The sequence below is a fragment of the Solanum tuberosum genome, unplaced genomic scaffold (genome assembly GCF_000226075.1).
Source record: "Solanum tuberosum cultivar DM 1-3 516 R44 unplaced genomic scaffold, SolTub_3.0 scf00001, whole genome shotgun sequence".
Lineage (NCBI taxonomy): Eukaryota > Viridiplantae > Streptophyta > Magnoliopsida > Solanales > Solanaceae > Solanum > Solanum tuberosum.
The window spans coordinates 6,090,386-6,106,343 of NW_006238927.1; the positions used below are offsets into that span (position 1 = coordinate 6,090,386).

Sequence of the window (15,958 nt, forward strand, 5' to 3'; positions counted from 1 at the left end):
GATGGTTGTTGTAGTGTTCTCTTATGATTATGATGATTATTACTTATGTATGTTGAAGCTATGTTATGTATGATCATTATGAATATGGTAAGTTATGATGAAATATGATCTTATGAATGTATGCATGAAGTAGGTTGCTTAATGTGATACTTGGCTTTGAATAGGGTTATGGGGTTCTATTATTTGCATTGCACTAGTATTTCTTGGGTTGTCTACATGTTGGGATGATATTATGTTGGATTGGACTATGATTCTTACTTTGTGTGCATATTGGATTTACTTGGTAACAAGCATGTTTTGCTAAAACGTCCTTTTGTGCATGTTTCAATGGTTTTTATGCATAGTAGCCATACTTAGTACGTGTGTTGTACTAACCCATATTTTCTCCCTTTTCCCAAACATTTAGGTTAGGGCCGTTGAGGATTCAAGCTTACTTCTCAAGACACTTGGAGTTGCTTCCCCAAGTTGGTGAGTCCTCAAGTCCGAGGACAAGACCCTATGATCTAGCTTCTATGTTTAGCTCTTTGCTAATGTTGAAAGACATTGTTGTACTTCCTATTTGCAAGACTTCTTATTGATGTAAGGGTTAAGTCCCATTTTCGATACTCCTATGTCTAGATGGTGCATTGTGACAAAGTTAGATTCTATTTTTTTCATATATGAAGTGAAGTTGAACCTCCAAAGTAAAATTTTTAAATTTTCCGCAATTTTTTATTCTATGATACATGCTATGACGAATGCTAAGGTCTTGTATAAGACCTCTTCGAGGTCGAATACACCGGTAACGACTAGGGGGTGCTCTCGGGTCGTTACACTTCCCGTATTCCAAGTATCTTTGTTGAAGAAGTGTGTTGGAGATTTGACATCCATTATATATTTAGAAGGTTTGCGGGTTAAGGAAATTCTTTCTTATGAAGAGATTTCGGTTGAGATTTTAGACTAGCAAGTTCGAAATTTAAGACACAAAGAAGTTGCTTCCGTAAAATGTTCTCTGAAAAAATCAATTAGTTGAGGGTTCTACTTGGGAGGCCGAAGATGATATGATGTCGCAATATCCTTATCTCTTTCCTTCTGCTCCTACTCTAGTTTGAGGTATTAGTTTCACGTGGTTCATTTTTCATATTCATGCGTTTTTGTCATTCTCATCTTTTCATATGCATGAATGTTAAAAAAAAACTTAATTTCAATGTTATGATTTAGCTTAGACTGATTCTCCATGTTTATGTTCATTTTGGTGAAATTTACATTCATGTTGGGTTATTAGTTTCTCTCCTACTCTATTCATGGAAACAAAGGAGAAGGGCAATGCCCAAAAGTCCCATACCTTTCTTGGTAGTCTTGGATGATGGTGGCCATCCAGTGAGTCCAATTCAAGGATGAGTGTTCCCGAGGGATACATTGTAATAGCTCAAAAATTGAAAAGTCGGGTTAGAACGAAAAGTTGTTGAAACTTACCATTTTTTCAATTCCCACGATCTCCTTACGGACCGAAGAAAGTCCTACGATCCGTAGAAGGGATCATAGAAAGGGTCTTGAAGGATGGGGAAAATTGAGTCTCTGAACTTTCCTAAGGACCACCAGGACATTCTATAGAAAGTTCTACGGCCCGGAAGAAGAGGTCCGTAGAAGAGGTCTATGACTTGGTAAAAGTTTTTGGAAGAACTTTTCTACGGACCATAGAAAAATAAAAGATTCGTAGAAGGATCATGTGCAAGTTTCTTGGAATTTTGGCCCTCAGTAGTTGACCCTATGAATGACCAGGACTGTCCGTAGGAATTCCTATGGATTGTAGGTCGACGTTGTCGGTGCTATTTGACAGTTATCTCTTAAGGGTATTAGCATCTTTTCCTATGCATTTAATGCCAATACTGTGTCATTTTAACCCTAATTTTAAGACCTATAACTATCTTTTTTATTCCTAAATCCACCAAAAAACCCTTTTCATTCCCTCAAAATTCCCAAATCCCATCCAAGTTCATCACTTCCAAATCCTCTCAAGCTTCAAGGAAGAATCTAGTGCTCAAGCTTCAAATGTCCTTTTTCCTCCATTATTTTTGGGCTTTGATCGTCAAGGTACGTTGGAATTAATAAATGGGTTTCATTCACCCATTGAGTCCCAAAAGTTCTCAATTCTCCAACTTTAATTTCACCTAGTTTTTTTAGGGTTTCTTGTGATCTTCATGGGTCTTAGTTGATGTTGATTTAATTGTTCAATTTCTATTTTCCTAAGCATGTTTTGATTAAACTACATGATTTCCAATTGGTTTTTATAAGACCTATGCATTATTCATGATTTTGACTATAAACATATGAATATATGAGTTTATGAAGAAATCTATGAACTTATGCATATGATTCATGAAATACATGCATGATTTTTTATATGAAGGATGTTGATAATAGCATCAATGAAATTGTGAAAGAATATTTTCACATATTAAGGAATCTTGATTTATGAAAGGGTTTATCCGACATGCATGATTCACAATTTAATCAGCTACTCAACGAAGACTCAAGCTTCAATTGGTAAATTAATATTTTACTTTTCCATGTATGAGGATTTTCATATGATAATGACTAATTTTATTGGGAGTTTACTTAGCATCGAGAGGACATTGAGATAGAGGCTCTCTCGTTGGTAGAGGTCGGGTTTCTAGTAGCAATATCTTTGTCCCTAACTACGTGCCCGTAGGATTTTTCTTAGAAAAACATAGCTAGTGTATCCACCTAATCTAGAAGTTTAAGGTCCTTGCCTTGGCAAGTTAGGACATCTCTTCTTCAGTGTGGGAGAAAGACACCGGATTCCATGTTATAGTTTATCTGGTCTATGTCTGTTAATGGTAAATATATAACAAAAGAACTGAAGTAACTTCTAAAGTTTTATAAAATTTTTGCTATGATTTTAAGATGCATTGACTATGTTCATAATTTACAATTCTTCTTTAATGTTTTTACTATGTCTTAGCTTTGTCATGCATATCATGTTTTCATTTATGTTCTATTATGATCATGTTTTTTGTTTTATTGCATATCCATCATACTTAGTGTATTCCATCTACTAATTCATACTTGTGCCTATATTGTCTAATAATATAGGGTTCGTTGCTTCCTCTCCTCTCACCTGTGGCTAGCTTGGACTACTATTGCTAGTGGATTGTGAGTCCTCATACTTCGAGGGAATGAGTTGTCATTGTTTTCGTCATATACTTTAAGATTTGTATATGGTGTATGAGTTACGTCCCAACTGTTCTTTTGATATAGTAGATTGCCTTGTCAAAACTTTGAGTAGATTTCCGCTTTTATGTCAGACTCTTCTATTGATATGAGATTTTCTACTTTTGTCTACTATGTTTTGTTGTTCTCATGCCTAGTGGATTGTGTAGGGCCTCTAGGGATTTTATACATCATATCACCTCTAAGGTGTACTTTGGGTCGTGAAAACGATAGAGGTCAAATGAATGGAAACCTAAAAGGAAAGCACACCGACTTAGGGAGGACGAAAAAGAAAGAGAGTATTTAACTAAAACCTAATAGGCATAAGACCATAAGGTACACTCATTCTCAAGTTAAGTAAATATCCTGAACCCCTATAATCCCAATGGGTACATCAAAGATCTATAACTGGTCAGCACGAAACTCGGTGAATCCTAATAAATAGAGTGCATAGTTCGAACCCTTGAATCGTTGATAGAACACTCAAAGGATCCAATAAAATCATTCCGCTAGGTATCAACTCAATAGAGGATGATGTACCAAAATCTCAAACTGCGGTTGAAGATCAAGTGCCAAGACCTTGAACCTGCAACGATAAGTGTTGTATGCCCAGACCTTAAATCTGCGATGACACAAACTACCGAAAAGGCATCCTATGCCATAGTCATTATCATAGGCCACCATGGATTAACGTCTACCCCAAGTTGCCAATGAAAAACTACGAACCCAAACTAGATCCAACCCTAAATCGTCAAATGAAGCCTGCAAATTGCAATGGAGAATCACTAGGGCCATAATACAAAGCGAATTATGGATGAAAGGTGTCACAACCCCGACCGTCTTGAGTCGAACCCATACTAAAACACATGGAGAGAGAACCAAAGCCTAACTTGAAACCAACTTAACAACATTTATTGAAAGAAGATTATCATAATAAATAAGTAAAATAGTTTAGTCACTAAAGAATTAAGTCCTCATAAACTCAACCCAATAGTATAAAAACATCCAATGTGGAAATAACCCTTAAGAAGTGAATGAAATTAAACCAAAACTCCAAATAGTCAAACTGAGGATGCAACACCGGAACCAACATAAGGCTAAAGTCTAATGTTTGTGCCCGAAAAGATGGAAAAAATGCAAAAGAACCTATGGAATCTTGAAAGATGTAGCTCACCCTTTAATTCTGAATCAGGTATCTCTCAACTAAGGTCTTGAATCAGCCGTGGAAAGATACCTAGTAGTCAACAAGAAAATTACTCGTGCATTATCAGTACACAAATCACAATGTCCTGGTAGGATCACATGGTTAGTCCAAGATATGAATGTAAATAGTTAATTAGAATGCAATAAAACAAAACAATTCACCTAACAACAATTATCAAATCATATCGAATCTCAGTCACATTTCATAAAACAACATTATCTGGATGTATGTCCCGTATGATCACAACTGCAAATGTTTATATCTATCACGAAACCTTAATCACAAACTTGGCCCTCTCATGGAACAAAAAACAAAACTGGTAGTGTACCGACACATTACCTTTTACATCCGTAGTAAGTGTACCGGGTTGGTTCCAGATCCATCCATAGTTAAGTGTACCGGTGCGGTACTCGAGCCCACCAACAAGCACAAACAATCACATAACACAATGAACAATAAAACTTGAAAACCACAAGTCACAATAACAAGTTCATTTCATGAGATTACCTACATGATATCATTTTGTATGTATACCATGCATTGCACAAGTGATACTACAAAGCAGTAGACATGCATGCATACATACATAAACCGGAACATACAACCATCACCTAACCCAAATCATCCCTCTTGTAAACTCTAAAGAACTCGAGCTTTCCCCTTGCAAAGTTACTTGAATTGATCTTTGTCTAAAATAAACAATATAAACAACAATCAATGACTAATGGCCTATAATTTACCCGGGTCATCGTTAAATCCTAACCCAAGGCCAAAATATTATCATCTTCTCCCACTGAAGGCTTTTCCACCATGGAATCATGTCAAGACCTCCCACAAGAGTAATAACCTATATTCTAAGGCTTAGTAATCACTGCACAAAGTTTGGGAGTAAAAAGCTTACCTTTACTAAAAAAATCCATGGAAAAACAAGTGCAAACTACCAAATATTGCCCGTCCGAAGTCAAAAGACTAAGAAAAAAAATAGTGGCTTTGGGGTAATTTCTGCATAAAACTCAGTTCATCCCAATATAGGGACCCATCTCGCTATAGCAGCACTCTTATTGTAACACCTCGGATTTTGAGAAGATAGAAAAAATGCAGCTTTCCAGGATGTGGTGCCAGAACCACGGAAGCCACCGACGGTCTGTGGCCTAACACATGGTCCATAGGTGGGGGACCGTTGTTAGGCACCAAATGTTGATGGTCTCTGATCCCACCCATGGTTGACCAGGATGGTTCGTGGTTGGACCGTAGGTGAGGGTCAGCAGCCAATTGAAGGGAAATGGTTGTTGGGTCAACTTCAAATGGTCATATCTTTTCAAACATTATAAATTAGGTGGCCCATGACCTATCAAATTAAACATAATTGAATCCTATTTCCAACGCCACCGAGTTTGCCAAAATCCCACTTAAAAGTAACAAGTTATGCTCATTTTAGTGAAGCCATGTCGGACAGACCACGAATAGCGACCATGGATGCCAGTTGGTAGTCTAAACGACGGCCCACAGGTCCATCTGTAGATGGCCTACATCAACTTTTTAGTTAGGGTCATTTTGGTCTTTTTCCAATGCGTTGGGGCCCTTAAACTACATCGTTTAATGCCTAAACTACGTCTATTTACTCAGTATAAGCCTGATAACTCAGTTAGACTTAACTAGAACCCTCATTCTCCAAAAGTCAACCAAACCTCCCAAGCTCAAGCAGTGGTGTTCTTCAAAGTTTTTCCCTGGAATTAAAGGATTTCTCCACGAATTTCGTTACCAGGTATGTAGGATTTCACTAGTGGGTTCCTTTCATCCACTAGGTCCCTAGAATTTAGTCAGTTCCTTGATTCACCATATGTTGTTTAGACCTAGGGTTTCTAAAACCATGGATATTTACTGTGATTTAGCTGTTGTAGTATCCTAAATCGAAATAGCTTGTTTCTTGGAAAATTTTCTTAATTCCTTGTATGAAACTCAGAACCCTAGTTTGTGTAGATTCTCTTAGTTCCTGAATTATACTGGCTAGGTCAGTTTAACATATAATCATGCTTAGGATTTCGAATGTTACATTATCAGTAAATAAACATTGCATTCTAAGTTAGCATGTCAGTAATTTGAGCTATTCAGTATTTCAGTTACATTTCAGTTATATACATATTTAGTTGGGAGTAGACTTACAATTGAGATGGACTAGGGTTTAACGTACCCTCATAGTCCCATAACTACGTGCCCCCGTAGGAGTATAAGTCCCACTACAAGAAAATGGGTCTTTAGCGAAAGGAAAATTAGTGTCTAAAAGGACAAATCCAATCGTTAGTGGACATTTACGACCGGACAAAAATTGGTCGTCGCCCACCATTAGTGGCTCCGACGTTAAAACTAGACGACCAAATTCAAGTTCGGTCGTTAAGACATCTTTAGTGACGGCAAAAAATTTGGTCATTATATCTTTTTTGCGATCACATTTTCCCTTCGTTAATTTTTATCTTGGTCGCTAGATAACTTCATAAAGTTATATTATAAGCTCTTTTAGCGATCGGAATCCATGTTATAACATCAACAATTTAACAACCACATTTCCCTTTGTTGATATTTTCAAAATAAATATTATTAAATAAAAGGTTACATTTTGTCCGACCCCTTGTGATTGATTATTAAACATCATTATTTTATATGTAACTAAACAAACATTTCCAAAGTCATAAAATATAGTCAATAATATAATTGATGATAATGTAAGTACGTAACTACGTACAATGAAATGGTAATTAATATTTTAAAGAAAATATAGCCTAAATTATTGTAAAGTAAGTTTAATGAACTTCTTGCGCTTTAACTTGTTCATCTCTGCTAATATCTTCAATTGTTTTTCAACTCACTCCACACTTGAAGATCCTTCCTCACTTCAAATTCTTGATCATCTGTTGCAAGGATAAATATTTGCATCAGTTAATTGAATAGTTCATCAATCGGATATGTTGCGGAGACATAAATAATGATTGTCTAATTATTTTCTCATCAAAAATCCAGATTGTAAGAAATTAAAATGCTTTGTTTCACAAGAAAATACTGCAAAGTATAGAAGCACAATGTGAACAACATATATATATATATATATATATATATATACAGTTGGGTGCAAAGTTAGTACAATTTGCTTTAAAATCTTAAAACAAATGACTAGAAGCAACTTCATACTAACTAATCTCTGCCCAAAATCTAATGGATGTTGAGGTGTTGTAAAGGGAGGGCAGCTTGCTACAACATCAACCATGGTTCTCAAGATTGAACTTCTATTGTAAAGGGAGGGAAGCTAGCTACAACATCAACCATGGTTCTCAAGACAAAACTTTGTTGTTTCAGTGGTTCAATGATTTATCCTTGGAAGAGCATCAAATTTATTCTTTCAGATTCTCAAGTGTTCTTATTCGTCAACTCCAAATGCAAACAATACTTCCACAAAAAGCTGAAGCCATCTAAACATACTTGGACAACTATGTATAGGAAACAAGAAACTGCCTAAAAAGAGGTGACGTACGACCAAGAAGCCTTACTCTAGGTCCATTGTGGGTCCAACCTTGGAGGTAATTCAAAAGAAGAGAACTGAAAGTCCAGAAGTTCGAAATGCTGCCAGGGAGGCTGGTCTTTGAGAAATTATGGAAAGGATAAAAAAAATGATGAAAAGAAGGATAATAAGGCAGAGATTCATGTCAAGTTACAAAATAATAGAGGAAACAGTAATATGTCCAAAGGGGAATACTTTTGATTTTAACTGGTCACATGAGCTAGCTGATATTGATGATTCATGCCTTAAGCATTAAAAAACTTACTAACCTGTAAAATGATTCAGCCATTACTTTATTCACTTGATGATGGTGGTGATGAAGGATCTCTAAAGATTACACTTTCAAACATTTCACATTTCTTCTCTATGTTATCCAAACGTCTTTTCATTGATTCATTTTCTTTTCGAGTCGCATTCAGTTCTTCTAATAGTGTAGCCGTTTACTTTTGACTCGCTTTTAGCTCTTCAAATAGTGCAGTCTTTGCAACGCTACCTCCTTTCAAATCCTTACTGGTTATCCCACCATCAAATCCAACCACATGGCTCTTGCTCTGAGGTCCGAAACATCTTTCTACCACCTCGATATTAGTAAGAGACGGCTCAACTTGTAGTAGTTCTTGAATTTTTGTCCTGTATAATACAAGAAATTTTAAAGATAATGCAATATACATTCAGTAAAACTATGTAAACAGAAATTTGTAAATGGACATACATATTTTTTAATAGTTTCATTCTTGTTGACCCCCTGTGGCACACATCTTTGAGAACCTCTTTCAATGGTTTTGACTTTATATTCATGTGGAGTGATCCTCTCCAATTGTTCCATAACCTTCTCATATGTTTCAATACATGATCTCTATGACCATTCATGTCATCACTGTCAAATTTTTCCTAATATATATTAATGATATCATTAAACAAGAGACTCAAAATTTTAAAACGAAAGTGTAAACAACACTGTAGTAAGATCAACTGTTACGTATATATATATATATATATATATATATATAAAATCAGCAAGGTTGTAACTTGTAAGTGTAACATTGAAGAGAGTAGATAGACAAATAACAGAGCATAAGAAAGAAAGAAAGAAAGAAGAAGATCAGAAGGAAAAGAAGACGAGATGAAAAACATAGCATGCAATGTATAGAGTGTCACAACAAGATAAGATAAGAAGACGAGATGAAGAAGTTCTTACTGATTACTAGCTAACCACAGTGTACTAAGATCAATTGTTACATATATATAATCAACAAGGCTGTAACTTGTAAGTGTAACATTGAAGACAGTAGATAGACAAATAACATAGCATAAGAAAGAAAGAAGAAGATCAGAAGGAAAAGAAGACGAGATGAAAAACATAGCATGCAGTGTCTAGAGTGTCACGACAAGATAAGTTAAGAAACCGAGATGAAGAATAGAATACTTATTACTAGCTAACCACATTGTACTAAGATCAACTATTAAATATATAATGAACAAGGTTGTAAGTGTAACATTATTGATACACTTGATGGGGTGGGCTGAAAACAGAGGGACAATTGCAGATTATGGACAATGACAGAGGGAATATTGTAGACAATAGATAGACAAATAACAGAGCATAAGAATAGGAAGAAGAAGATCAGGAAGGAAAAAAGATGAGATGAAAAACATAGCATGCAGTGTCTAGAGTGTCACGACAAGATAAGTTAAGAAACCGAGATGAAGAATAGAATACTTATTACTAGCTAACCACATTGTACTAAGATCAACTATTAAATATATAATGAACAAGGTTGTAAGTGTAACATTATTGATACACTTGATGGGGTGGGCTGAAAACAGAGGGACAATTGCAGATTATGGACAATGACAGAGGGAATATTGTAGACAATAGATAGACAAATAACAGAGCATATGAAAGAAAGAAAGAAGACGAGATGAAGAAGATCTTACTGATTACTAGCAAACCACACTATACTAAGATAATATAAGAAGACGAGATGAAGAAGCTCTTACTGATTACTAGCAAAGCACACTGTACTAAGATCAAATGCTAAATTTTCAAAAAGGTAATTGGTCTGCACTTTACTTCTATTACTTAATATTGTAATATGTTGCCGTGAATGTCGAAGAAATGAACCAACAGCAAGATTCAATAAATAGCAATTCAATTAGTAGTAATCATTTAAATCTTTAGAGTGAAAGCTCCCCACATGTGTTCCAAATTAGCTTCTTCGATGTCTGTCCATGAGTGTACCCGCAAAGGACACATATTACAATCACGAACTAAGGAACCTAAGTGTCTCGAAAATAAAGCATGATGATCCCGAACAACTAGATTATGATAAAAAGTGACTCTAAGCTTTTCTCCAGGTTTGAGTCATGTAACAACTTTACACAAATTTGGTCCTCTAACCTTTTTAACCTTCTAAAATTCAAATGAACCTACAAGTTTTGATATAAGTCAAACATAAAAGAAGCTCAATTTGTAAACAATAAAGACGTCCTACAACTTAAGAGAGTTATATACTTGTTTTTCTTCTCTGATTGTCTTGCATCACTTCAACTTCATCTCGAGGGAGGGTAGGATCATCTTCCATTGGATCTGATCCCGAAAGAACACAATTATTATTTTGAGCGAGTTCATTCAGTTCATACTCTGCATTTTCAGAATCTTTACTTTGTCCATTCAAAGTTCTCTTTTCAGCGCACCGTCTTATAGAGCCCGTAGATGTAAAACTTTGTGCTCGCTCCCTTGCTAATCAAACATTAAAACAAACTCAATCCACTAACAGAAAAATGAATTTACCTACTAAAGCTCAAGAGATTCTATCCATAGAAAACTAAAAAGGGAATATACTTGAAGCAATTCCATATCAGTAGTACTTAGAAGTTCTTATAGGTACATGTGGGGGTTATCTACTTGCTTTTCTGGTGTACATACTTGGACTACTGTATATATAAGACCTTAAAGTCGATAAATACCTGATTTACTTCTCAAATCATGTTGCATTACTTCAAGCTCATCATGAGGAAAGGCAGTATCATGTTCTATTTGGCTAAAATCAGGTTGCCTAAGGTTCTTATTATGCGCTAGTACATTTGTATCAGAAGATACCACACTATACCCTTTACTTTTTCGAATCGAAGTTCTCTGCTGAAAAGTACTCCCTCTGTCAGAATCCAGAGATGTAAAAATCTCTTTGTTTGCCTTGCCTATATTAAGAAAATAATAAAATTTCAAACTTAAATCAATAAAGAAATATACAGGTTGAGAAAATAAAATATAATACCAAATTTGCTTCTCAAAGTATCTTGCATTACTTCAAGATTGTCATGAGGAAAGGAAGTATGACATTCCATTTCATCAAAATAAGGAGGGACGACATTAGTCTTCTGTGCAACGACATTCTGATCATATGCAACAGAATTTAAACCTTTGTTGTTTCCGATCATTTTTCTCTTTTCGACGCTTCCTCTAACAGAGCTGAGAGATGTAAAGTTTTGTCCTTTCTCCTTTGCTACAATTCAAACATTATACATCCTTAGTCGTCTAACAATAATAAAAAATTGTATACTAAGAAAATAAAATTAGATCAGAAACCTGTTTTACTTCTCGCAGTCTCTTGCATTACATCGAGATTTTCATGAGGGAAGGAAGTTTCATCTTCTATATTAGATTAATACAAGGTTGCACAAGATTCTTGTCCGATGCTATTTCATTCCTATCAGAATGTGCAGCACTACAACCTTTACTTTTTTTAATCGAAGTTCCATTTACTACAATACTTCCTTTTAGCAGAGCCCATAGATGTAAAGTTCTGCCTGGTATCCTTTTCTACAATTTCAAACATTATAAAGTGTTAATCAGTACAGTAAATGACTTGAATTCCTCTCTAGGGCTTCTTCAAACAAGATTTCCCAAAAAAAATATCTTAAACAAACATCTATATAGACCTATTCGAGATAAATATGAAAGTGCACTTTCCTAAAGTTAGAGCTAGAATGAACATAAAGAAAACATCTACTTAGTTATAGATCACAGAGCAGGGGAAAACGAAAATTCACATTATAATTTCAAAATGACAGTATCTCAATCTTTGTTGTTTCCAATCCTTTTTTTCTTTTCGATGCTTCCTCCAACAGAGTTGAGAGATGTAAACCCTTTTCCTCGTCCCATTACTTCAAGATCATGATAAGAAATTAAAGTATCAACTTCAATTGGATCAAAACCAGGTTGCATAAGGTTCTTATTGTGTGCTAGTTCATTTTTACCAGAAGCTGGAACACTATAATTTTTACTTTTTCCATTTGGCATTCGCTGTACAACATTACTTTCTTTACTAGAGCACACAGATGTAAAGTTCTGTCCATTCTCCTTTGCTACAATTCAAACATTATACATCCTTAGTCGTCTAACAATAATAAAAAATTGTATACTAAGAAAATAAAATAAGATCAAAAACCTGGTTTACATCTCGCAACCTCTTGCATTTCATCAAGATTTTCCTGAGGATCATCTTCTATTAGATCAAGACAAGGTTGCATAAGATTCTTGTCTGATGCTAGTTCATTCCTGTCAGAATATGCAGCACTATAACCTTTACTTTTTCCAATCGAAATTCCTTGTACTACAATACTTCCTTTAACAGATCCCATAGATGTAAAGTTCTGCCCGGTTTCCTTTTCTACAATTCAAACATTATAAAGTCTTTAGCTGTACATTAAATAACCTGAATTCCTTTCTGAGGCTTCTTCATACAAGATTTCCTAAAATAAATCTCTTAAACAAACATCAATATAGACCTATTCGAGATAAATATGAAAGTGCACTTTCCTAAAGTTAGAGCTGGAATAAACATAAAGAAAACGTCTATTTAGAACTGAATGTACAGACCTCTATAGATTGAGAATATAAAACACAACACCTAGCAATAAAAATTTGTATCTTCAAAACATAAAATATAATACCAGATTTGCTTCTCAGAGTCTCTAGCATTCTGTTTGTTGGATCAATCAAGGTTCTCTTTTCAGCAGTTACTCTTACAGATCCCATAGATTTGAGGCTTTGCCCTCGTCCCCTGGCTAATGCACCAGGTGGAAGGAATGATTGCTTTAAATTCTTTGAACTTGATCCCATTTCAGATTTCTTAAAATTTAAAGGACTCATTTCATCCTATCATAAAGTCCAACAGTAGAGTACATTTAGCTAAGTATCTTTTAGGATGGATATTAACATAGAACAAATATAAAAATAGCTAGGATAATCAAACAGAAGATATTGTTATTGGATCAACCTCTATTCACTCTAACTACTTCAATGGATCAAAATTACATATAGAAGATTTAGAATATATACATGTAATTTAAAAATATAAGTATCAACTATGAAGTTCCAAACCTGTATGAGTTCTTTTTCTTTTCCTTTCAATTGAATCATGTAAATCCTCGGAATCACTATCATTCTTTTGCATATCATCAAAAGAATCACGAGGCATACACTTTCGCACCACATTCCAACCTTTATTAGAATGATCTCTAGCATAAAACACTAGTGATGTTTGATTGGCTAATACAAAAGGCTCATCGGTTTTCAAAAATCAATGGGGGTTAACCCTTACAAAGTCATATTCATCTATTTTAACTTCCCTTTCTTTGTCATATACATCATACCACATACATCTAAACAAAACCAATCTTCTCCCCCTAATAAATTGTAATTCAAGAATCTCTGTTAGTTCTCCATAGTAATCAATGATTCTATCTTCTTCCAGTCTCACCAGCAACAACTATACCACAATTTTGAGTCCTCAAACCATTATCATAATCTTGTACATGAAATCTATACCCATTAATAATGTATCCTTTGAAACCTGTCGCATATTTCATAGGACCACGTGACAATGTGAGTAAATCTTCCATTTTCTTACTATTGTCATGTTTGTATAATCCAACAATCTATCATGACAAAGAACATAGTTTAGCAAATATTATTTCCATGATTTGAAAATAATAATTTTTAAATAGTATTCACCTTTTCTTTAAACCAGCTGATGAATTCCCTATCTGGATTTTTTTGAGAGGAATCACTTGGAACTTGAGAAAACTCTCTATAGAAGATTCAAGCATAATAAGAGTCATTACTTACTCGAGAAGAATTATATTTTGAAGCATTTTGAAGAATTAAAAAATCATTATTTTGAAAAGTAATTACTTACTCGAGAAATGGTTGAACTTCATCACACAATTCTTCAAAATATAATTATGGACTTGCTCCATTTCTTTTAAATCAAGTCGGTCTGTCTTGCCACCTTTTAAAGCTTTTCCAGGTTGACAAAAAATAATTAAACCTCCATCCGATTCTATAGCACCCCCATCATAGTTCCGTTCAAGGAGATTAAATTTTGTTTCCATTGTATGCAAATACCTTGAACATAAGGTCGTAAATTCATTTGCTATATGTCCCTCTGCAATAGAACCTTCAACGCATGATCTATTACGAATAAAAAGCTTCAAAAAGTATAACCATTGCTCCACTAGATACATTGATCGGTATTGAACGGGTCCAACAATCATTGCCTCATTAGCTAAATGAATTGGCAAGTGCTCCATGACATAAAATAAAGCAGGAATGAAAACCTTTTCTAACTTGCATAAAGTTTCAGGAATTTGTTCTTCTATTTGTTCCAACTCCTCTAGCTTTAAGGACTTTGCTCTAAGAATATTGAAAAACAATGAATACTCAATTATTGGATCACACACCTCATTGCAAATCATAATACGTATGGCAAGTGGGATCAAAATGTTGAAGAAGAACATGACAATCATGACTTTTTAATCCTGTGATTTTGTGATCTTTCATATTGATACTATGAGAAATATTTGATGAAGACACAACAGGAACCCTTAAATCCTTCAAAAAATTTAAAAAATTGTGCTTATCTTCGGGAGATAATGTGAAACATGTTGTTGGTAGCTCATACTTATCTCCAATTATTTTTGGATGCAATTCTTTCCTGATGTTCATTTCTTGCAAATCCAAGCGACTACTCAGGGTGTCTTTTGTTTTGCCTTTGATATTTAAGATTATTCCCAAAATATTATCACATATATTCTTCTCAATGTGCATCACATCTAAATTATGCCGCAACAACAAAGTTTTCCAATATAGAAGATCAAAAAAGATACTCTTCTTATTCCGATTATCACCTCTATTCTCATGTGACACTTTAATCTTCTTCTTTGGATCATTTGTTAGAGGTAACCCATCTAAATCAGCCACTTGATCAAGTATGTCATCACGAGACAATGTATTCGGAGCTAATCTCCACTCTGTAGTACCATCAAATGACTTTTTATCGTTCCTCCATTTGTGATTAAGAGGAAGAAAGCATCTATGACCCATATAACACTTTTTTTGACCATGTATCAACCTTTCTGAGATTGTTTCTTTTTTACAACATGGGCAAGCCAATTTTCCTTTTGTAGTCCAACCAGATAGATTTGCGTAAGCTGGAAAGTCATTAATGGTCCACAATAAATCAGCATGCAACATGAAGTTCTGTTTAGTTGATGCATCAAAGGTAACAACTCCAGTTTCCCATAATTCATTTAATTCATCAATCAATGGTTGAAGATAAACATCAATTTCATCTCCAGGACTTCTAGGACCGGGAATAAACATTGACAAAATAAAATTTTCCTACTTCATGCATAACCAAGGTGGTAAATTATAAGTAATAAGTACCACATGCCAAATACTCTATGGAGTTCTAGACCATTTTTTCATCACTAGAAAGTCCAAGTCTAACATTATGAGGCTCCATAGCAAAGGATTGATGAAGTTCATCAAACTTTTTTCATGCTTTTGAATCAACCGGATGCCTCATAATCCCATCATTAGCTTTGTTTTCATGATTCCATCTCATTAAAGAAGATGTTTTTGAGCACATAAACAATCTTTGAAGCCTTGTCTTTAAAGAAAAATAGCGTAAGATCTTGTGTGG

The 15,958-nt window shown here is 34.7% G+C and overlaps 1 protein-coding gene across 1 annotated transcript; it reads right to left on the reverse strand.

Annotated features, from left to right (window-relative positions):
* Positions 1 to 13,712: 13,712 nt before the first annotated feature.
* On the reverse strand, positions 13,713 to 15,636 carry LOC107060670 (uncharacterized). The gene is made up of 4 exons (XM_015308836.1): positions 14,936 to 15,636; positions 14,380 to 14,667; positions 13,987 to 14,062; positions 13,713 to 13,910 (listed from the first exon to the last, which is right to left on the reverse strand). The coding sequence occupies exons 1-4, from the start codon at positions 15,634 to 15,636 to the stop codon at positions 13,713 to 13,715; spliced, it is 1,263 nt and encodes a 420-aa protein (XP_015164322.1).
* Positions 15,637 to 15,958: the final 322 nt, after the last annotated feature.

Coding starts and splice junctions, on each gene's coding strand:
- LOC107060670 (XM_015308836.1), bottom strand. CDS start 15,636: ATGTTTATTCCCGGTCCTAGAAGTCCTGGAGATGAAATTGATGTTTAT. Junction 14,063..14,379: donor TTTACGACCTTATGTTCAAG/GTATTTGCATAC, acceptor AATCTTCTATAG/AGAGTTTTCTCAAGTTCCAA. Junction 13,911..13,986: donor TCAGCTGGTTTAAAGAAAAG/GTGAATACTATT, acceptor TTGTCATGATAG/ATTGTTGGATTATACAAACA.